Source organism: Anguilla anguilla, chromosome 3, assembly GCF_013347855.1.
Source record: "Anguilla anguilla isolate fAngAng1 chromosome 3, fAngAng1.pri, whole genome shotgun sequence".
Lineage (NCBI taxonomy): Eukaryota > Metazoa > Chordata > Actinopteri > Anguilliformes > Anguillidae > Anguilla > Anguilla anguilla.
The window spans coordinates 29,337,247-29,358,113 of NC_049203.1; the positions used below are offsets into that span (position 1 = coordinate 29,337,247).

Here is a 20,867-nt window from a genome sequence, read left to right on the forward strand (position 1 = left end):
ATTGATTGAATAGGCATGTATATGTACAATTTGTATTGGTATGTATGTATTTCGCTGCCCAGCCTTTCTGTTGCGTGAATGATAGTATGTTTCTTGGTATAAGTGTGTGTTCGTAAATGTGAATGTAACATGCAGCGAGGGAAATGTCCCCATGGGGATAAAGAAGTTCTCTATGTATGTATGTACAAATATGTGTTTTACATGCAGTATTTATTGTACGTAGCAAATATACTTGCACACGTACTCAAATTCAGTTTAGAAGCAAGTACAAACATGTTTTCTGGAGAAATATGCTTCCTGTAGTTACTCAGCAGCAGTTTTGTCCATTAATTTCAATGTGTTCCATGAGGCAATTCGAAATATTTGACTCTTCCATCTGACACAAAGTTTGCAAGATATTGTTAAATGGTGAGGTTATAAAATACAGGGCCAAGTGACTTGAAAGAATTGAGGAAATATTGGGTAGCATTGCTTTGAAATACATCTTATGTCATTTCGGTGAGGCAAGATAGCCTATATTGTTTGTAGTACCGTAACTTGGCGTAATTTTGATATCAATACTTTTGAGTAACTTGGCATTTTTGTACGTTGAAAACGTGTTTTTTATGAGATTTCCTTTACCCCACTTAACCAAATAATTAGTTGGCAGAAAGCGTAATCAGCTAACGCTTATTTGCTATATGTGGTAGTCCAGTAGCCTATGCTAAAACAGTTCGCAACTTCGGCTACCAAGGCATTTGACTAGCTAGCTAACCCTAACCGGCAAATATTCCATCTGTCAAACGTGTTTGACGGCTTGTCAGTAGTGTAGGCTACATTCCGTAAGTGTCTACCTGGGCTATGCTGCACGAATGTGACAAAGCTAGAAGCTAGCAAGAAATTTATAATAATTAGAAATTCAATGTACATTATTTTTGTCTTTATGCAACAGGTGGAAAACTTGCTCTTCAAAGTGCGTTGTCATATTTACACGCCTGTAAATCAGTTATTAAAATACTTGGTAGATTTGTTAATCACCGCTGACAGTGTTCATTTTTATTCGGTAAAAAGTGACTTGCGAACGATCGGTCAGCTAGCGTCACCCAGCAAGTGAACACCACAAACGGCGATGGAGTAGTAGCAGTTAATGGCTCATTAACTGACTGTGGCGAAAACCTACGACGATAACTTGTTTGCTTAACAGCAGGTCTACCAGACAGTTATATGAAAATTAGCCTAGTCAAATCACCAGTAGTCTACACATCTCTGATTGACTGACCATCAGTGCAGTCGATGTTCTTCCCCTGTAGTTCATATTGCTAATGCGTGAGCTAACCACGGATAGCTTTCCTAGCTCACTGGCAAGCTGATATGCTAGCTAAGCATATTCGTTTTGACGAGAAACATAAATTGAAGATAACTGAACATAATTGTATTATTAATGTCATACATATAACGTGATTACATGACACAGTACAGTCACGGATGGAAATTAAACTCTGTAAACATTTGATCATATATTTTAAAACATAACGGCAGACAGTCAGCTAGCCTCAAGTTCGTTCTGCAATCGTTCGTTCAAGTTGATGGGCTTTTCCGCACCGGACTGTCAATCACAATGTAAAAATCACAAGACCGCTTAACTATGGTTTGGCTCCAAATCGAAAACATGGCCGCGCCCGCCATTGAGGTTCAAAACGTGTTTTACAGACCCACGGAGAGGCAATGAGTGACGTCACAGTAGCTTTGTCCATATTTTTTACAGTCTCTGCTCCGACCACGGTCCACCTGTGCGAAGTCAGAAAATGCAGGCATCCCATTTCGTAGTGATTTCATCATGGCGTGTGCTATTTACAGCTGCACTAGACGACCATAAAATAATTCTCCTCTTAGGTTTTTCGGTAGCCGAGTCATTTTTACTATTTCCTTTAGCCTACTTAACCAAATAATTAGTTGGCAGAAAGCGTAATCAGCTTGCTATATTTGGTAGTCCAGTAGCCTATGCTAACAGTTCGCAACTTCGGCTACCAAGCCATTTGACTAGCTAGCTAACCCTAAACTGCAAATATTCAATCAAACGTGTTTGACGGCTTGTCAGTCGTGTACATTCCGTAAATGTCTACCTGGGCCATGCTTCACGCATGTGACAAAGCTACTATAATCCCGATTTTGGGATAAACACTGCTAAATTTTCAGTTTCACGAAGCGAATTAAGAGTCTTAAGGTTTATTTGCTGAATAGCATACAACACACGATGAAATCACACACACAGCATTTAACGAAATTAACCATCTTTTTAAGACTGGCATTTAGAAAGGAACATGTTTTTAGCATTTAAGAGACCGACAAGAGCATTTAAGACAGTGGTTCTCAGAATCTGTCCTGGGGGCTCCTTGCGTATATTGGCTTTTCTCCATTGGTTTTGATAATAAAAATAAAAGTTTAGTAATAATTAGAAATTCAATGTAGGCTACATTATTTTTGTCTTCATGCACCAGGTGGAAAACTTGCTGTACAAAGTGCGTTGTCATATTTACACGCCTGCAGATCAGTTATTAATATACTTGGTAGAGTTGTTAATCACCGCTGACAGTGTCAATTTTTATTCGGTAGAAAGTGACTTGCGAACAATCGGTCAGCTAGCGTCACCCAGCAAGTGAACACCACAAACGACGATGGAGTAGCTAGTAGCAGTTACTGGCTCATTAACTGACTGTGGCGAAAACCTACGACGATAACTTGCTCGGTTAACAGCAGGTCTACCAGACAGTTATACGAAAATGAGCCTAGTCAAATCACCAGTAGCCTACACATCTCTTGATTGATTGACCATCAGTGTAGTCGTATTGTATTTTTTACAGTCTCTGGTCCACGACTACAGGAAAATCCACCCCGACTACCTCACATAGTAAGACACGCCCACGTCTGGACAACAAGCGTGACCTTGCAACCACAGAACTGTACTGTCATAACATTTCAAAAAAGTTAATTGTACAAGATACGTTTAGTGTTACGATATTCACATTAAAAATAGATTAAATAGATCATAGCTAGCTAGTTATATAGACAGATAGATAACAGAACTCTAAATAGCTAGACAGATGTATCACGAGATTACTAGTAAGCAAGTTAGCTAGATAGACAGATAGATCGATAGCAAGACAGTAAAAGCTTGCTCCCCCTAGCTAAGCAAATCCCACTAGCTTGTCTTTTTAAAGAAGCTTCAAAACTGCTTACAAATCTGATTTCACCTACAACATATACAAATTATAAAAGACGAAACTTTATGAGAATCAACTGAAACCCCAACCTGGTCATAAATCGCGTTTTTACATAGAACCCTGTTTATCTGAAAATGTCTCAAATGTATTAACCAAAAGAACTGGAGAGAAGAATCCTTAGAATAGCGGTTATTACAGCTGAACACAGCACACAACATTTCTGGACCTTGGACTTTTAAATGGTGAGATCGTATGTAGCTAGCTAATCGGAATAAAACGACACAGCATCACACCTGCCACTGAAGCACTCTGCCTGGCTGCGAGGATGGGGAAATCCGTATATGGTCATACGGTAGTAAGACAAGCCACATTGCACGCACTGAAATTAACCCAGATTTGGGAATTTTGGTGGAATTATTTTTAAAAATCAGACCCAGGGAGACATTACAAGGGATGGGATTAACTAGTTAAACCACCATTTCTTGTGTAAAAAATTGACCTCTTTTCTGGCTTTCCCCATTGACTTAACATTGGGTGGGCGGGGTTTCAAGTTCTTTTTGCAACCAGGCGTTGCAGTTCACGCAGTAGCCATTGGGGTAAAAGGCTTCACTCATAGAGGCGAGTTGTTGCCAGAGACTGTTGCCCATTGGTTCAAGACAACTCAGAACTAGTAAAAAAAAAAAAAAAAAAAAACGTCCGATTTGTGGAAAAAAACAACTGAACGGTCGAACTTGGAATTATAGGTTGGAAATTCGGGCATCATTTCTGAGCTCCGACTTTTCCGAACTCAGAAAAGTTATACAAAAATGGTGGCATTCGTAGTTCATGGTAAGAAAGGAAAATAGTATATTTACGTTTTTAATGCACTTTCGGGTGTGTGATTATGTGTTTGTATCATTTATGTTCCGAATTCATTATGCCAATATATGAAATTTAAACAAAGTACAAATATCTATCAGCCACTTTCTTTGCTAGCCAGTTTAGCTAGAAAACGTTATTTTGCTGCTTCAGATTAAACAAGACACCTGACAGATATATATATATATTTACAGATATATAATATAATATTTACATTTCAGTACTACTACGGCCTACATTGCTTCGCGGTTTCACTCTCTTCACTCATTTTCCATCCTACCTAACGTTAGCTACCCGAGGCGTACATGATTTTGTTGTCTCTTTTCAGTGTATGCAGACAAGGACAACAATTTGCTCATCGATGAGGCTAGAAATAATTCGTTCAGTGGAACGTTGTTTCAAGCTGCTGGGGAGTTTGGGGGCTACTTCCTTGATGAGGTTTTGACCACTGCTGTTGAAATACATGTGGAGTATACTTTTACTGATGGTGGCACAATGCCGTAACCGAAAGGTTTACTACTATAGTAATGTTATTTATCCCTTAAGTATTGAACTGAATTTCTTGAGCTTGTGTGGAAACCAGTGCCATTCAGAATTTAAAGAGTGCTAGGAAAGTTATTCCAATCTGTGATTCCTGTAATAGAGGTCATATAATGCAGTTTTACTTGTTGAACAGTTATTACCTGTCACTAAAAATAATTTATGACAAATGTTTTACTGTAGGGTTGCTGTGAGGGACAGGAAGAGTAGCAAGTGCAACCAATAGAAATAGACCTGGCTTCCACTACCTTGGCCCAACAGTGGGTTCAGTAGAGAGCATACCCTTTTTTATTGAATTCATGTGACAGCATTTGGAGGCAGATGGTCTGCCCAAAACACTTGCAGAATTGAATGCTAGGGTTAAGTCAGTGAAAGGAAAAAATACATTACTTTGGATGGACCTAGCTACCTAGCTATCCACCCAATTTCAGGAGACCTATGAGCCTGACAAAGTTGCCAGGAAATGGTCCACACTAGAGGAAGCATATAAAAAATTAAGGACAACAACCGTACAAGGAACAATGCGTTTTCAGTTTTTTAATGAGATGGAACTTCACTTGGGGAGGAACCATGATATTGAATATCCTGTTGTTGGCACAGCAGAGGGTGTGGAAATAAGACGGCCAGATGCTCTGGGAGTCGAAGAGTTGCCCACTAATGAGGCAGCATCAATGGTACCAACCCCAACACAGGCGGAGAGCAAGACCATCGCATAGCTGTCTCCTGGAGTTCCTGAGGTAGTCCGAGGCAGCCAGCCAGGCCAGACATGAGGTGCTACTCAACCAAATGAGATCCTCACAGGAGTCTTTCCAGAACATGATGTCCACCTTCCTCGAGAAGCTTTAGGGAAAAAAAGCACTCTTTACTATGTAAGCACTTTTACCAATCTCGATTGTGGGCTAGTTCAGTGCATGTATGCACATTTCATGTTAAAAGGACTAATGCACCCTTTTTCCATTACATTTTATTTATTTTTTCCCTTAAATACTGATGTAATGCCTCTGAGTTTGTAACTCTAGCATTCTTAGTTTAGTGCTAATGAGGGAGACACTGTTAGAAGCAACTAGAATGGACCCTTAACCAGTCGTGGCTCCTTGCTTAATTTTTTTTATGATGAGTCTCTCCTGCCTGGGCTAAGTTAATAAAAAACGACCCTTTGTGTTAAAGCTGATTGAAATGTTATAATTTAGTGTTTCGACTTTTACAATTGAATCTACTTGAATTAAAAAATTCTAATAGAGGTGATGTTCCAGACAGGCTTAGTTTTTTGCCCTGCATATCTTGAAATGGTCCTGCTTTGAAACCGAAGTTGACCTGAATATTATCTGAAGTACCTTGAATAAATGTCTAAAAAAACAGTTTTGTGTGCATCTTATATCTTAGATTTTAAATAATACGTTTGATGTGTTTGCTAACTAATAGAGTTCATCATAACTTTGTGTCTACCTGTTTTAAAGAACTGACTCTAGATCAGCACTATGGAGCTGTCTCAAAAGGAACTCTGTACTGCTGATCTACAATGAGTTCTTTTTAGACCGGTGGTCATAATCATGACAATGCTTTGGTCAGACCAAAGTCATTGATACTATGGTGTGTAAATGTGATTTTAAAAAAACAAGGCACCAATGATTCAGTAAATGTATTTAATAAAAATATTATCAATAGCAATATCTGAAGCAACATACATAAAAAAGTACTTTTTTGTTAGTAGAGTTATTGCAGAAAAGTACCTAAAAGCTTGTCCCCCAAAAATTGAAAAAAAGGAAATCTGAAAGTGCACCACACTCAAAACCACTCGACTGTAATCCTCTTATTACACATTATCATCCTCCTGTCTTGGACAACCCAGAGGATGTTCCTCACACCTATAAGCAGAACTTATACACATATTATCTAGCGTGCATGCTGCCAGAATCGTCTTCACCAAGACGTTAATCCTGGTGTTCTGGAGGTCCCACATGCGCCTCCATTTGCATTTAAGCCAGTCAAAGGAGTTCTCAATGATGACCCTCCCACGGCTCACAAGGGCATTATACTGTACGTCTGCATCTGTCAGGACAGCATTGTCTCTTTTCAGAGTGACAATGAAAGGGAAGGCCTGGCCTATGTATGCTCTGTCCCCCAATAGCTTGAAATCTCCCATCTTCTCTTGCCAGGAGGCGTAGAAGGTGGAGGTCCTAAGCATCTGTGCATCGTGCACCCTCCCTGGTGGGCCAGTAAATATAACAGTGAATCTGCCCTTTTCATGTACAATGCCCTGGATCAGGATGGAGTAGAATGACTTGTGGTTCATGTAGTCATCACCCCGGGACTTTGGTTTCTGTGTTTTAATATGGCAGCCATCGATCGCTCCGATAATGTTGCCTATGGTGCAGACCCTTTCAAAGGCATAACTTATTGCCCACTTCTGGCAATCTGAAGGCCAGGTGATGTAAAATGCTGCAAGTTTACACGCAAAACTCAAGACCTCCAGGATCGTGCTGTGGGCTGCTCCTGAAATTTGAGACATCAAATTTGTCTGATATTTCACGGAAGGAGTTTTTATTTGCGAGGTGCCAGACAAACGTGAGCACCTTCTTGTGGAAAGGAACTTCAAGACGACCTCCAGACTGATGGTCTTCGTTGAGCCCTTGCTGCTTCAGCTGAATGATAAGGTTGTCATTGGGCATGGCTGACTCGGAGATGTCTTCAGAAAGGTCATCCATTTTCAGTAAGACCTCCCATGCTGTTCCAGTTTTTAACACACATGAAGTTCTAAGCCTCGGTTGGAAAAAGGCTATTGCATTCCTATAGAAAATTAAGGGCAGTTTTAATGATGTTTTCAGCGCTCAGTTTAAAAGTAGGCTATTTGTAGGTTCAAAGGAACAAAGCTAGTAAGCTACCGGATGTTTTCTAGATAAACATCCTACTTCTAGAAAGTCATTGCTTTATAAGAAAAATAATTAAAATAAATATATTTCAACATATATTTGATATGCATCTCCTGTTTTTCAAAAAGTTCGGCAGCAAGAAGCATATGATGCTGCATATTAATATACTCCTTGACAAAAAAAAAATAAAGCAGCGTTTCCATGTGGGAATCCATGTTTTTTCTGAGTAAACCAGCGTGAACGCAGTGACGTCAGATTTCCCACTTGAAATATCCGAGTTCTGAGTTGTCTTGAACGCAGCATTAACATGGTGCTTCACTTACATTTCTTTCCAATCGCGTGCTCTGCCCTATCCATGTCTTACCAATCAAATCTCCACTTCTCTACAGCAACAGTCATTTGATAGTAGCAGAGATTATATATTTTTCTTATGTTGTCTCTGATAGTAATTTAGCTGAACTAGGTAGGTAACATATTAATGTCTAGGCAGCTCACGGAAATTTACCTGAAAGATCAGGCAGGGCAATGGGGGTGGGGATTGGGGGAGGGGGGCGAGGGGGAGGAGGGGGAGGAAGGGGGGGAAGGGGCAGCGGGACCAAATATCGTCTCAAAGCAGTCAGTAAAAAGCCCCATCATCAGCTTTAGCATATTTTCGTCTCGTCTTAACAGCGGGAGGGGAGGAAGGGGGTGGGGGTAAAAAACCTTTGATAAGAAACTGGAGAAGAACTGCATTTACTGTAATAGGGGGCAGTTTTTTAAACATGCCATGACAAGTGCAAAGATTTAGACTTTGCAGGATGTGATGCCTTGTGAGGAGTGGGAGTTAAGAGCTTTGATCATACAAATGTCGCAAAAGATGTTAATTCTGCTACCCAAATATTTACTTTTTTAAACTTCATGAGCAATAGATTTGTACCAATTCTCATGATCAATTTAATTTTTTAATGGTTCTTTCAGACAAAAAGACACCTGAATACATTGTCAAAATCAGTAGACATAGTGACTGTGGTGTTTTCACCGTTCCTCTGGTGTAATATTTAGGAGGGGTATTGATCAGGGCCTGTTCTATCCCAGGGCTTCTTCCCGAAGACGGTTTTTTAAGCACCACAATTGTTGCATTGGTCGTCCATTTACGAAGCACCCCCAGTTACATCTGCAACTACAGCCTTCACGCATGCTACTTTGGACAATACTGTCTGTAGGTATTCAAAAAAATATTTGTTCACCACTGAAAATTTGTATTCTGCTAAGAAAGAAGATAAACCCAACAGTGCTAAATTATGCCAATACAGCAGTGAAAACGCTGCTCACTGAATAACGAAAACAAGACAAATTTTTGTGCTTGCATGTGCTTCAAGCCAGCAAAGTCTAAGTCAATGATTACGGTTAAGGTTAAGGTTACAGACAAGTTCCGCTTCTCCCGTGGATTCTATCTGTTACTAAGAAGCCAGTCAAGACCCTAAGCAAGGTGTTTTGCTGCTCCTTAAAAGTCACTGCATCACTAGACAACCTGGATGGAGTTGGCTGACGGAAGTGGACAAATCAGAAATTGAAGTTCAAGACATGTACCCCTTTCACACAGAAGAAAAAATAAGTTTTCGAGATGGCTTCGATACCGTACTTATGTCTGTGTGAACACGTTGCAACGGCTTTTAAAATACCGTATCGAAAACCCCTCTCGGTGTTTTCGAGGCGCCTCGACTACCGCATTTCTCCTGTGGGAACGGAAAGCAGCATCGACGACTGCTTTCTGGGCGGCGTTCGAATTACGTTTCAGATCCGCGTTCACGCGCACCTATCTCTCAACCGAAAAAATGGCATACAGAGGAAATACCTGGACCCACAAAGAAGTGGAAATATTATTACAGTTGAGAAGCGAGGAAGAAATTGCTTCTCAACTGGAAGGTATATAACTTTATTACATTTTGTATATTCGGCTTGAGCTCTTTCACATAAGAAGTTAATGTATTTTACAACATTACATCTGGCTGCGTAATTGTGCAGCTACATATTCAAAGGTACCCCGGCTTATTCTAAAATTAGCTATCCAGTCGGCACCGGTGTAGGTGTTCTGTACGCACGACCAGAACATGTTACCATGAGTGCGGTCTTTGACCCACACAGATTGTGTACTGCTGCACCCAAATACCAGTTTAAGTATTTCATTTCTCTCCTTTGATTTCTTTTGAAGACATTGAATCTTCTTTTTTTGATTTCATAGTCTCTTCGCCTATACCTACGGTCCGACTCATATGGCTTTGTAGCGCACACAGATGTAGCAGATAGTTACATTGTAAATGCATTGAGAACGCAAAAACTAACAACATTAAAATGCGACCACTTGCACTTCAAAATGTAACATGCCTGTTTGTTTGTTTGACTGTTTTGCTGGAAATTGCAACGAAAATAAATAACAAGTAACGTTATAGCTTTGCGCCTACATCAAGTGTGTTACTATGGTAACGGAACGTAAACAATTCATTCACGGGTTGAGTTCTATTGTGTATGGAAGGTAAAGACGGCTCAAATACCGCATGACAAATTCTGTGGGAAAGGGAACCTGTTACCGCAACAGAGGCGGCTCAGATGCGGTATTAGCTGTGTGAAAGGGGCTATGGATTACCAGCACGGAATTCACATCTCTTATGGCTCTTGCTAGTCTATGTCCCACTGTCCCATTGACAACTGTCAAGTGCTTAAGAAAAGACGGTTAACTAATTTCTTTGTACAAGCTGCCATTCAGTAGCCTCACTGAGGCTTTCATGGTCGTGCTTGAGACATCCAGCAGTCGAGACTCCACTGATACCAGTCTCCACAGCTGGCATTGTTGTGAGAACTGGAAAAAAAGTGGAGTCGACCACACTGAAAAGCAGTGTGCTAGTGGTTTCAGTAGTGTCTGTACCTGTGTCTGTAGTGTCTGTACTCCCCCTTCTAGTTAGGACAGCACAGCAAAAAAAAGCCAGCAGAGAGGGCGTAATTATGGCTGTAAAGGGGAGATCCGTGGGCAAAATATGGTACTTGGACACAAGCTCTGTGTTATCTTTACAATGTATTGCATACTGTATTCACATAGCCTCATCTTCTGGATTGAACAGGAGTAAGATCACACCAGGATGGTCTGCATGATTTTTATGTAAAAGCTAACCTGGTCATTTGGAAAAAAAAGCTGTTTTCCTCATCAATTGGGGCGTAACAGAACTCCACTAATCCACACATAGTATGTTTTTTTAAAAAGCATTTGTTAGCGAAATTTGGTGCTGACTTTCCAAAGAGGTGAGTTTTAACTAAAAAGTTATAGTCAAGGATGATCATAGACTTTTCCAACAGATGACGTCAGTTAAGGATCTCGCCAACTGGGATTTCTAAAATCCCCAGATATGATATGAAGTTTCTATGAAGCCTGGTTCTCACCATGTCAGCTAGATTTTCCAGAAAGATATTAAGACATGACAAAAATATGCTGATGGGGCTTTTTACTGACTGCTTTCAGAAGATATTTGGTCCCGCTCCCCCCATTTCCCCCCCTTGCTCCCCCTCCCCCCAGGCCCACCACCTTATCCCGCCCCCTTGCACCCCCCTCCCCCTCATCCCGCCTCCTCGCACCCCCCTCCCCCCGTACCCTCCTTGCCCCACCCCCTTGCACCCCCCTGCACCCCCCTCCACTCCAGCCCCACCCCCTTGTACCCTCCTTGCCCCACCCCCTCGCACCCCCCTCCACACCAGCCCCATCCCCTTGTACCCTCCTTGCCCTGCCCCCTCCTCCCCCTGCCTCCATCTAGCCCCACCCCCTCCTACCCTCCTTGCCTCCCTCTAGCCCCACCCCCTCCTACCCTCCTTGCCCCACCCTCGCACCCCCTACCCCCTTGTCCCCTCCTGCCCCACCCCACCCTCTCGCACCCCGCTTGCCCCGCCCCACCCTCTTGTACCCCCCACCCTCCCCCCGCACCCTCCTTTCCCAGCCCCACCCTCCGCACCCCCCTCCCCTCCAGCCCCACCCCCTTGTACCCTCCTTGCCCCGTCCCCTCCTCCCCCTGCCTCCCTCCCTCTAGCCCCACCCCCTCCTACCCTCCTTGCCCCACCCTCGCACCCCCTCCCCCCTTGTCCCCTCCTGACCCGCCCCACCCTCTTGCACCCCCCTCCCCCTGCACCCTCCTTGCCCCGCCCCACCCTCTTGCACCCCCCTCCCCCGGCACCCTCTTGCCCCGCCCCACCCTCCCGCCCGCATCCTCCTTGCCCAGCCCCACCCTCCGCACCCCCCTCCCCCTCCTTGCCCTGCCTCCTCGCACCCCCCTCCCCCCAGCCCCACCACCTTGCACCCCAATGAAGACAATGTTTAAAGAAATTGCACATTACCAGGTAAAAATAACAGCCCACCAGTCTTTCCTTTACAAAAAAGATTGTTTATTAAAGAGGAAATGGCAAGATGGCTTTTAATGCAAGTTATAAACATCTGCTATACAAATCAAGGATGATATCAAGGGCAGTTCTAAAGATGCAAGGGCAGGTTGACAACTTTCTTTCTTAACTTGCTTTCTTCTAGAGGAAGGAAATTTTAAACATGTCGATCTTTTTGCCATCATTGAGGACTGTGGCAAAACATAAGGTTATAACACTCCGAGTAACAGCACTACTCATCTACACAGGATTAATCTGGAGCTCAGGAAGAGTCATTTTTATCATGGCTGTTCAGCAGTAAAGCCTAATCACAATATCAGAGATACGATCCAAACAGACTTGCACAACCTTTTTATAACAAACCTCATATAGCTTGCAAATGAACACAGTCCAACATGGTCTTTGAGAATTACCTAATCTCTGAGCATACAGTGCAACTGACAAACAAACAAATCTAGTCTATATTTCAGGAGACTTCAATAATTATGTGAAAACTATAGGAAAAAAATAATACACAACATACAAACAAAACACACACACACTCGCAAAAAAACAAAACAAGGCATGTGAATCAGAGGTAAAACCCAAAAGGAGAAAGAAATGAGTCCTCTTCATTCAATGTAGCACCTTGTAGCACTCTGTAAACGTTACAGAGAGGAGAAACTCTGAATGCAGGAATTGGTAAGACAAATCATCACTGAATTTTTGTTTGCATTGCTGTATTTGCCACAAATGATAATGATACGAGAATATTTTTTTAAATGAAATTACAGTGAATGAACAAAGGAACATTTAAGATACTGGGGTAAAAAACCTTTGTTAAGCGCAAATATTGTTAAGGATTTACACATGTTCATGACACATTAACTTTAAATTGAGTGAGAATGTAAAATGTTCAACAAACTAAGTAAAATAAAAATAAAAAATCATACATCAGATCAGAGATAAAGCACTGACCACACATCACTTAACAGAAAAGCACTGTGACCTCGCCCTCTAAAAAGAAAAACATTTTTTTGTTGAAAACCAATTGACGTCTCCGGAACATTTTGGGACTGAGTGTCTGTACTGTTTGGCAATGACATGGGAAAAGGCTGTTTTTTTTCTTGTTTTTGTTTATTTTACCTTCTGTATTGGATGCGATGTGTTGAGTTTCTGTGGGAGCCTTATGGACCATCAATGTGTAAAAGTGAGGAGGGTTACATGTTAGAGCTGCGTCGCCCCCTGCTGGCTCCAAGGGAGGCACGCAGACGTGGGTCTCTGGCCTTGTAGTGCTCATTAAAGTCCAGTCGGAAGCTGAGGAACTGCAAGCTTTCATCTGAACTGGTCATCAGCAACACTAGAAACTGCTGTACCATTCCCTGAGAGAAGGAGAAAGGGAGAGAGATATACAGAGATCGTTACTCTCTTCAGTTTATTATTACACCTGTGTGTGTTTGTGAGAGAGAAGAGCAAGAGAGATCTGTCAACCTTGTTTTTTTCAATATTTGATATTCAGCATGCTTCCAACTTAGCAACTTTTTTGCAACATAGATCACAGCTACTCCAAAAAGTTTAGTATACTGCTATTTCTGTGGCCCCTGACCCTTCACACAGCATCTGACCATGTGGTGTATTTAGTGAACAGAGGGAAAGCTTCCCTCTGTTCACTAAATACACCACAGACACTTCGAGTAACAGCACTACTCATCTACACAGAATTAATCTGGAGCTCGGGAAGAGTCATTTTCATCATGGCTGTTCAGCAGTAAAGCCTAATCACAAAACCAGAGATAGCTTGCAAACGAACACAGTCCAACATGTTCTTTGAGAATGAACTAATCTCTGAGCATACAGTGCACTGACAACAAACAAAGACAGTCTATATTACAGGAGACAATAATCATGTGAAGACTATAGGAAAAAAATGAAACAACGCATGTGAATCAAAGGTAAAACCCAAAAGGAGAAACAATCTAAGAAACTGAATGCAGTAATTGGTAAGACAAATCATCACGGCACTGAATTTCTATTTGCATTGTTATATTTGCCACAAATGATATCGATATGAAAATATTTTTAAAAATTAAATTACAGTGAATGAACAAAGGAACATTTTAAGTTGCATGCAACTTGGTATGTATATGCGTGTGTCAGGGTTAGGTATACGTTAAACGGTAACGTTAAACTTGGTCAAAATGGCCAAAGTGAAACTAAAGTGTATTTTATTTGGATTTCAGAAATATAAAAGTTTCCTGCAAAAATACAGTTGCATACAGTTGCAAAATCAATAGTTTCAATATTTCAAGAAGTCATTAGTAAGCAAGGAAGCCAGTGTAATGAGTTGGAGAGTGTTGCAGTCTTGTTGGACAAGTACCTGGTAGAAGTGTGTGAGTATTCTCAGCTGGGAGCGCATTTTTGGTATGGTTTCCTGAAACTCCTGAACATGTCTGCTCTCCTTTGCCTCCTGTACAGTCGTCACCCCCCATTCACCCTAAAAACAGGCACAAAGAAACTATCATACTCTATTCACCCCAAAAAACACATGCACACACAGACTGTCACCCTCCATTCACTCAAACACAAACTAACACTGCCAACCCCCCACAGACACACACGCATCCTTTAATACAATGCCATTTCATCACAGTCGCCCCTTAAAATAACCTAATAGCTCTTTACAATAGGAAATTCACCCATAAAGGACTTAGTAGAGATCATGCCCAGTGTTTGTTCATATAACACTGAACTAACCCCAAAATGCGTCATTCCGTGAGTGACTAGTGGACTGGAACCAAACCTACCATTTTGCCATGGATTTTATAAAATAAACTTTTGGTAGTCTCATGCTTCAGCATACTGAAACTCCAGGCACAAAAATGCACTTCCCCAAATCCCTAGTCCTGAGCCATCCCTCACTCCCTCCTCACTGCAGCCCTCGCCACTCCCTCCTGGAGGCAGTCCAAGCCTGATACCTCCTCCTGGCGTTGTCTCTTCTTCTCCTCAAACTGCAGTCTGTGCTGTAGCTCTTCCAGGCCAGAGCGGTACAGAGTGTCCTGTGCGTTCTGGAACTCTATGATCTGGTCAAAGATTGCCCTCAGCTGGTTCAACAAGGACTGGAGGAGAGAGGGGAAGAGAGATGATCAATTTCATGAAAATTACACTACTATTACAGTTCTTGTGCATGCACCTTGATATATATATGCGTGTGTGTCAGGGTTAGGTATAGTGACTTGATCCTGTAATGTATAGTGCCTTTGGAAAGTATTCAGACTCTCACTTTTTCCACATTTTGTTACGTTACAGCCTTATTCTAAAATAATTACATTCATTTCAGTTTTTTATATATAATAAATATGCAAAAAAAAAACTGTTTTCGCTTTGCCATTATAGGGTATTGTCTGTAGATTGATGAGAATAAAAATTAATTGAATCAATTTTATAACAAGGCTGTAACGTAACAAAATGTGGAAAAACTGAAGGGGTCTGTATACTTTCTGAAGGCACTGTGTGTGTGTATGTGTGTAAGGGAAAGGGAAAGTGTGGGTGATTGATTGCGAATTTGTGCATGCAACTCAGTGCACCTTATTCTGCATTAAGGTTTTCATGATGGCAAAATATGGGTTTTGATACCGATACCAAAGCAATACTATTCTTATTAAAAAAAGAAGCATCAGCTAATGTTACATCCTGCTAATTGTACCTGCTGTGCTTCATTTCAAATTAAGGTTCAGCATGCTGATCACTTCTCTGGAAAAAAAACAATGGAAACAACCCAATAACTGCTGAAATGTCATAAAAACTTGTTTCCACATTTTGTCAGTAGTTTACCTAGCATCCAGTAGTAGCTTAGCATGTTTGCTAGTGAGTGAATTCTCTTACAGTTATGTTATAATATCTGAAGAAAACACGTTTTCAAAGTACAAAAATGGCAAGTTACTCACACATAATATCAATCCGCAAATTTAACTAGTGTACTTTCAATGTTCCATGTCAAGGTCATTTATGTAAATGAGGAAGAGCAGTGGATCCCTGTGGAACTCCACTTCCCACAATACCCTGCTCAGATAAGATCCCTCCTACTACTACCCTTTGTGTTCTATCCCGTAACCAGCTCCGAACCCACTCTGAAATGTCTCCTGTAATTCCTACTTGGTATTACAATACCCTGTTTCCAGTTATTTGGTATTTCTCCAGTTTCTAAAGACTGTCTAAAAATACTTACCAGTGGTTTAAAAATGATCTCACTTAACTCCTTTAGTACCCTTGGGTATATGCCGTCAGGGCCTGCTGCTCTATTTGTCTTTAGTTTATGTAATTTATCTAATACTTCTATATCCACTATATCAATATCTGTCAAGACATTCTGAGTATTGAATATGCCTTCCGGCCTATTAGTAACCTCTTCTCTGGTAAAACTCTCAACAAAGTAGCCATTTAGGGCATCAGCAATATCCTTATTCTTATAAAGCAGTGCTCTGTCATTATTTTTAATGCCCTTAACCTCCTCTTTAACTTTCCTTTTCCTACTATAGTATTGAAAGAAACGCTTAGGATTACTTTTAGCATCTTCTGCAATTTGCCTTTTATAGAGCTTTTTGGCTACCCTTAGTACTTTTTTTAACCGTAGCATACTACAATATCCAGCCTTATTACTCTCAGTGCTGTCATTTTTATATATCTTAACCTCTTAGCGCAAAGCCCCTAGTGGTTGGCACGCCGGTGTGTCGAGATTACTGAACTCAGACATGCAGTGCTACTGCAACCAAAGTATGAGTTAAAAACAGAAACGCGTTGTTTTAGTTTCATTAGTAGGCGATACACGACAACTATGCCGAATACAGAGTTTCGCAGCGCCACCATTGTCATTCTGGTCGTTCATTTAACATGCACCCCCTCCCTGCAGTCTCATCTACAACTACACCCCCCACCCATGACATAATGGACAATATTGTCTATCTTGTCATTCAGAAAAATATTGTTTCACCACTAAAAAATCGTATTCCGTCATAGCAACAAGATAAACCCGACAATAGCCCTAAGATATGTCTATACAGCAGTGAAAATGCTGCTCACTGAATAAATAAATAAATGAGAAAAAGTTTTAAAAAATGATACCATGTCATTCTACAGTCAATATCTGGGACTAAATATTGAATAAATATACAGCCTTGCCATTGGTTTTACGTGTAGAGATGTCCCTTTTGAGACTGAGTGGTCACATATTGTCTTGGACAATCCGTTTGTGAAATATACGCGCATTTGTGATGCCTGGGTACCTTCCAAAATAGCTGTGTGTAATACTACACGTGTTGTTTACGGCGTTGTCGCCCTTTTTAGTACAGTCTGGTTTGATTGACAATTCATTTATTCAGTAGGTGAGAGTATAAGCTTTCTAACGATGTATAACATGTCTAATTTTGCTTTTGGAATAGCGTTTTTTAGGTCAGCGTGACCAAATTTTTTCTTATCATCGCATTAACTTACGCATTCACTCTGTGGTAGCAGTAAACGACGCTGCACCAAACGAAACGTGGTCAACGATTTTTAGTAATGTCTTGGGAAATACTATTATTATTGAGGACTTTTGGGCATAGCTGAGCCATATGTTTGCTGATAGACCTAGCTGACATCATTTTCTGGAGCAAAACAGAAGCGAATAAAACAGTATCATTGATTTACTGTCTCTGTCTCCATCTACTGAACATAGATAAGATTTCATCATTGCTATGTAAGTATTACTGCTCTAAATATTTTGGTTATATACGTTATTTTTGAAATTGAGTGTCTTTAAATAGGTTAGTGGTATTATATAATGTGGATATTTCGCACTGTAATGTATGCGTCAGTTAGTAGTGTAATAGTTTTTGTGAAGCATTCAACAGCGATGACGTGAGAGTTGGAACATTGCCAAAACGTGGTGGACGGTTGAAAATTGTTCTCATGTGGTCCTATCCCCATACAAGAAAACATACGAGAGTACAGAGTATAGAAATACATACAAGAGTTAATTATTACACATTTAGGTACTGTACCGCATTGTGTGACAATATTTTTGCATTATTTTTTAATCTGATGTTTCATCTTAAACCTTCATAAGGGGCTCATTTATATGCTTCATAATGGGCAAAAAACATCTTATTCATTTTTGGAGAGATTATGGATATGTTTCTGGACCCCTAGATATTTTAGACCACTGTACTTACGGAAAGCTTGTAATTCTCACTTGAAAATGATGCAACAGTGAGTTTCTTGGGTCAAAACAGTTGATTTGTAGTGAAATACGTGAATATGTTGTGATTTACAGCAATGCATAATTTAGACATTTTGGATAGATTTGGAGACGCTGGGTACACAGCTTAGTTTTTGCTCCATACATCTGTAGTAGTTCTACATATCCACCCTAAGATTTTATGAACATGTGGTCAAGAAGTTTTTGATCCAGGACATGTATAGTTCAACCTGCTGCATATATGGGATCTCTCAGTATTTCAGTGCAAGCAAAAAAAAAAAAGCAAATTCTTTTTAGTTTTTTTGTCTGAACAATTGCCTTTGTGGCACTTTATTTCTTCCTAAATTATGAATATAAACAAATCTAGTATTGTAAATGGTACCACTGGCTTGCTACATTTAAGCCATTTTTCAAGTCTGTGATGCTCACATCTGGAGTTATAAAGCTTTAAATAGGGTACCCCCTAAATGGGCAAGGATTGGCAAGATTTGGCATGTGCCCAAAGGGGTTAATTAATGATCAGGAAGGATCCAAGGAGTGCTGACTACTTCAATATAAATTATTAGATTTATATATTAAAATTGGTTCAGGTCAATCTAAAATATAACACACATATTTAAGGTTATAGGTATATTTACCCTCTCTCCTAGTGAGCATTATGGTGACAGATCTTTTTTGGGAGGGCCAGCTTTAGTTATTGTCGGAATGTTTGTCAGCTACGATGTAGCGACAATAGATCATGCAAAATGCCTGTAATGTAATGTAATCTCCTGCACAACTGTGGCATATCAATATGCTGATTAAAAGCCATGATCACTACACAGGTGTTCCTTATGATGGGGTCAATAAAAGGCCACCCTAAAGAGAGTTTTTTGTTGTTCAACACCATGACACAGATGCCTCAAGAGTTAAGAGATCATGCAATTGGCATGCTGACTGCAGGAATGACCTGTAGAGCTGTTGCCAGAGTAATGGGTGTTCATTTCTCCAGCGTCGTTTCAGAGATTTTGGAAGTTCGTCCAACAGGCCTCACAACCGCAGACCACGTGTAACCATGCAAGCCCAGGACCACCACATCCGACATCTTCGCCTGCGGGATCGTCTGAGGCCAGCCACACGGACAGCTGATGACACAACAGTTGATTGACACAACCGTAGAATTTCTGCACAAACTGCCAGAAATCGCCTCAGGGAAGCTCATCTGCGTGCTCGACGTCCTCACTGGGGTCTTGATTTTTCTGCAGTTCGGCGTCATAATGGACGTGAGTGGGCAAGAGCTCACCTTCGATGGCCACTGGCACACCGGAGAATGGTCTTCACTGATGAATCACGGTTTCAGCTGTACAGGGCAGATGGCAGGCAGCGTGTATGGCATCGGGTAGGTGAGCGGTTTGCTGATGTCAAGGTTTTGAACACAGTGGCCCATGGTGGTGGTGGGGTGTTGGTATGGGCAGGCATATCCTATGGGCAGAGAACTCAAGTGGCAATTTGAATGCACAGAGATATCTTGATGAGATCCTGAGACCCATTACTGTGCCATTCATCCACTGCCATCACCTCATGTTTCAGCATGACAATGCATGGCCCCATGTTGCAAGGATCGATACACAATTCCTCGAGGCTGAAAATGTCCCAGTTCTTCCATAGCCTGCATACTCACCAGACATTGAGCATGTGTGGGATGCTCTGGACCGGCTCATATGACAGCGTGTTCCAGTTCCCTCCAATATCCAACAACTTCGTACAGCTATTGAAGAGGAGTAGGACAATATTCCACAGGCTACAATCAACAATTTGATCAATTCAATGCGAAGGAGATGTGTTGCGTTGCATGAGGCAAATGGTGGTCACACAAGATACAGATCGGTATTCTGATCATTTCATGGTATCTTCTTTTTTGGGGAATCTGTGACTAACAAATGCATATCTGTATCCCCAATCACATGAAATCAATATCTAAGTGCTTAATGAATATATTTCAGTTGACTGATTTACGTTTATTACCTTTGAACTCGATAAAGTCTTGCATTTATATTTTTGTTCAGTGTACTTTGTTCTCAAGTTAAGCTCATTTTAAAAGTCCTTGTATATTTGCAACTTCAAATACATACTGATTGTAAAATAATACTGTACATACTGTAAGGCCATGAAGGGAGCTGTAGTGGAAGGCCAGTATTTTCCATTCCAGTGGCTCCACCCCCTTCCAATTGCCAGCTCCGCCCCCTTGTTAAACCCACCTGAAAACCATTCTACCTAATCAAGCTCAGTGTAAGTAGGAGCCCATACAGCTGTGAAGGTGGGGGAGTTTGGAGTTTTCTTTGTGAAAAGACTGTGCGAGTGTTACAGATATTGTGTTGGAACCTGTGAATAATCTGTTTTCTGTCTGAGTGCCCGATTACCTTTTGACCCATTTTCTGTGTGAGGAACTGAACCGTGTACCGAACTGTGCTTGTTTTTTGACCACTCTTTTGTCTACAATTTGTCTTGTCGGTAAGCAGCTTAGCTGCCCGACTTTAGACAGGGCCCAAAAGACCCGTATAGTTAGGCTCACTTGGAGCTAGCGTTTTGTTTGTATTATTTTGTTGCTTGTTTTCCTGTTTTCAAAATAAAAGTCCCGGTTATGTTGATCGAGATAACCATATCCGTTCTTGTGTTTGTGTTAAATTATTGCACCCATCACCCCTCCCCGGTGGCGCCTCCTATCGTTGGGTTACAATAAATAAATAAATAAATACACACAATACTTCATTATCCCCATGGCAACATTTCCCTAGCAGCATGTAACATTCACAT

The 20,867-nt window shown here is 41.1% G+C and overlaps 1 protein-coding gene across 3 annotated transcripts in view; it reads right to left on the minus strand.

The window, feature by feature from the left end:
• Positions 1–11,847: 11,847 nt before the first annotated feature.
• tubgcp3 (tubulin, gamma complex associated protein 3) overlaps positions 11,848–20,867 on the minus strand; it is a 191,645-nt gene continuing 182,625 nt past the window's right edge. For 2 of the 3 annotated variants that reach the window (XM_035411093.1, XM_035411092.1), the window contains exons 20-22: positions 14,818–14,958; positions 14,220–14,336; positions 11,848–13,224 (exon numbers count right to left, since the gene is read on the minus strand). In XM_035411093.1, the coding sequence (XP_035266984.1) occupies positions 13,063–13,224; positions 14,220–14,336; positions 14,818–14,958 (420 nt within the window). In that variant the 3' untranslated portion in view covers positions 11,848–13,062. The remainder of the gene's footprint in view (positions 13,225–14,219; positions 14,337–14,817; positions 14,959–20,867) is intronic. The other variant, XR_004764538.1, reaches the window with a different exon arrangement.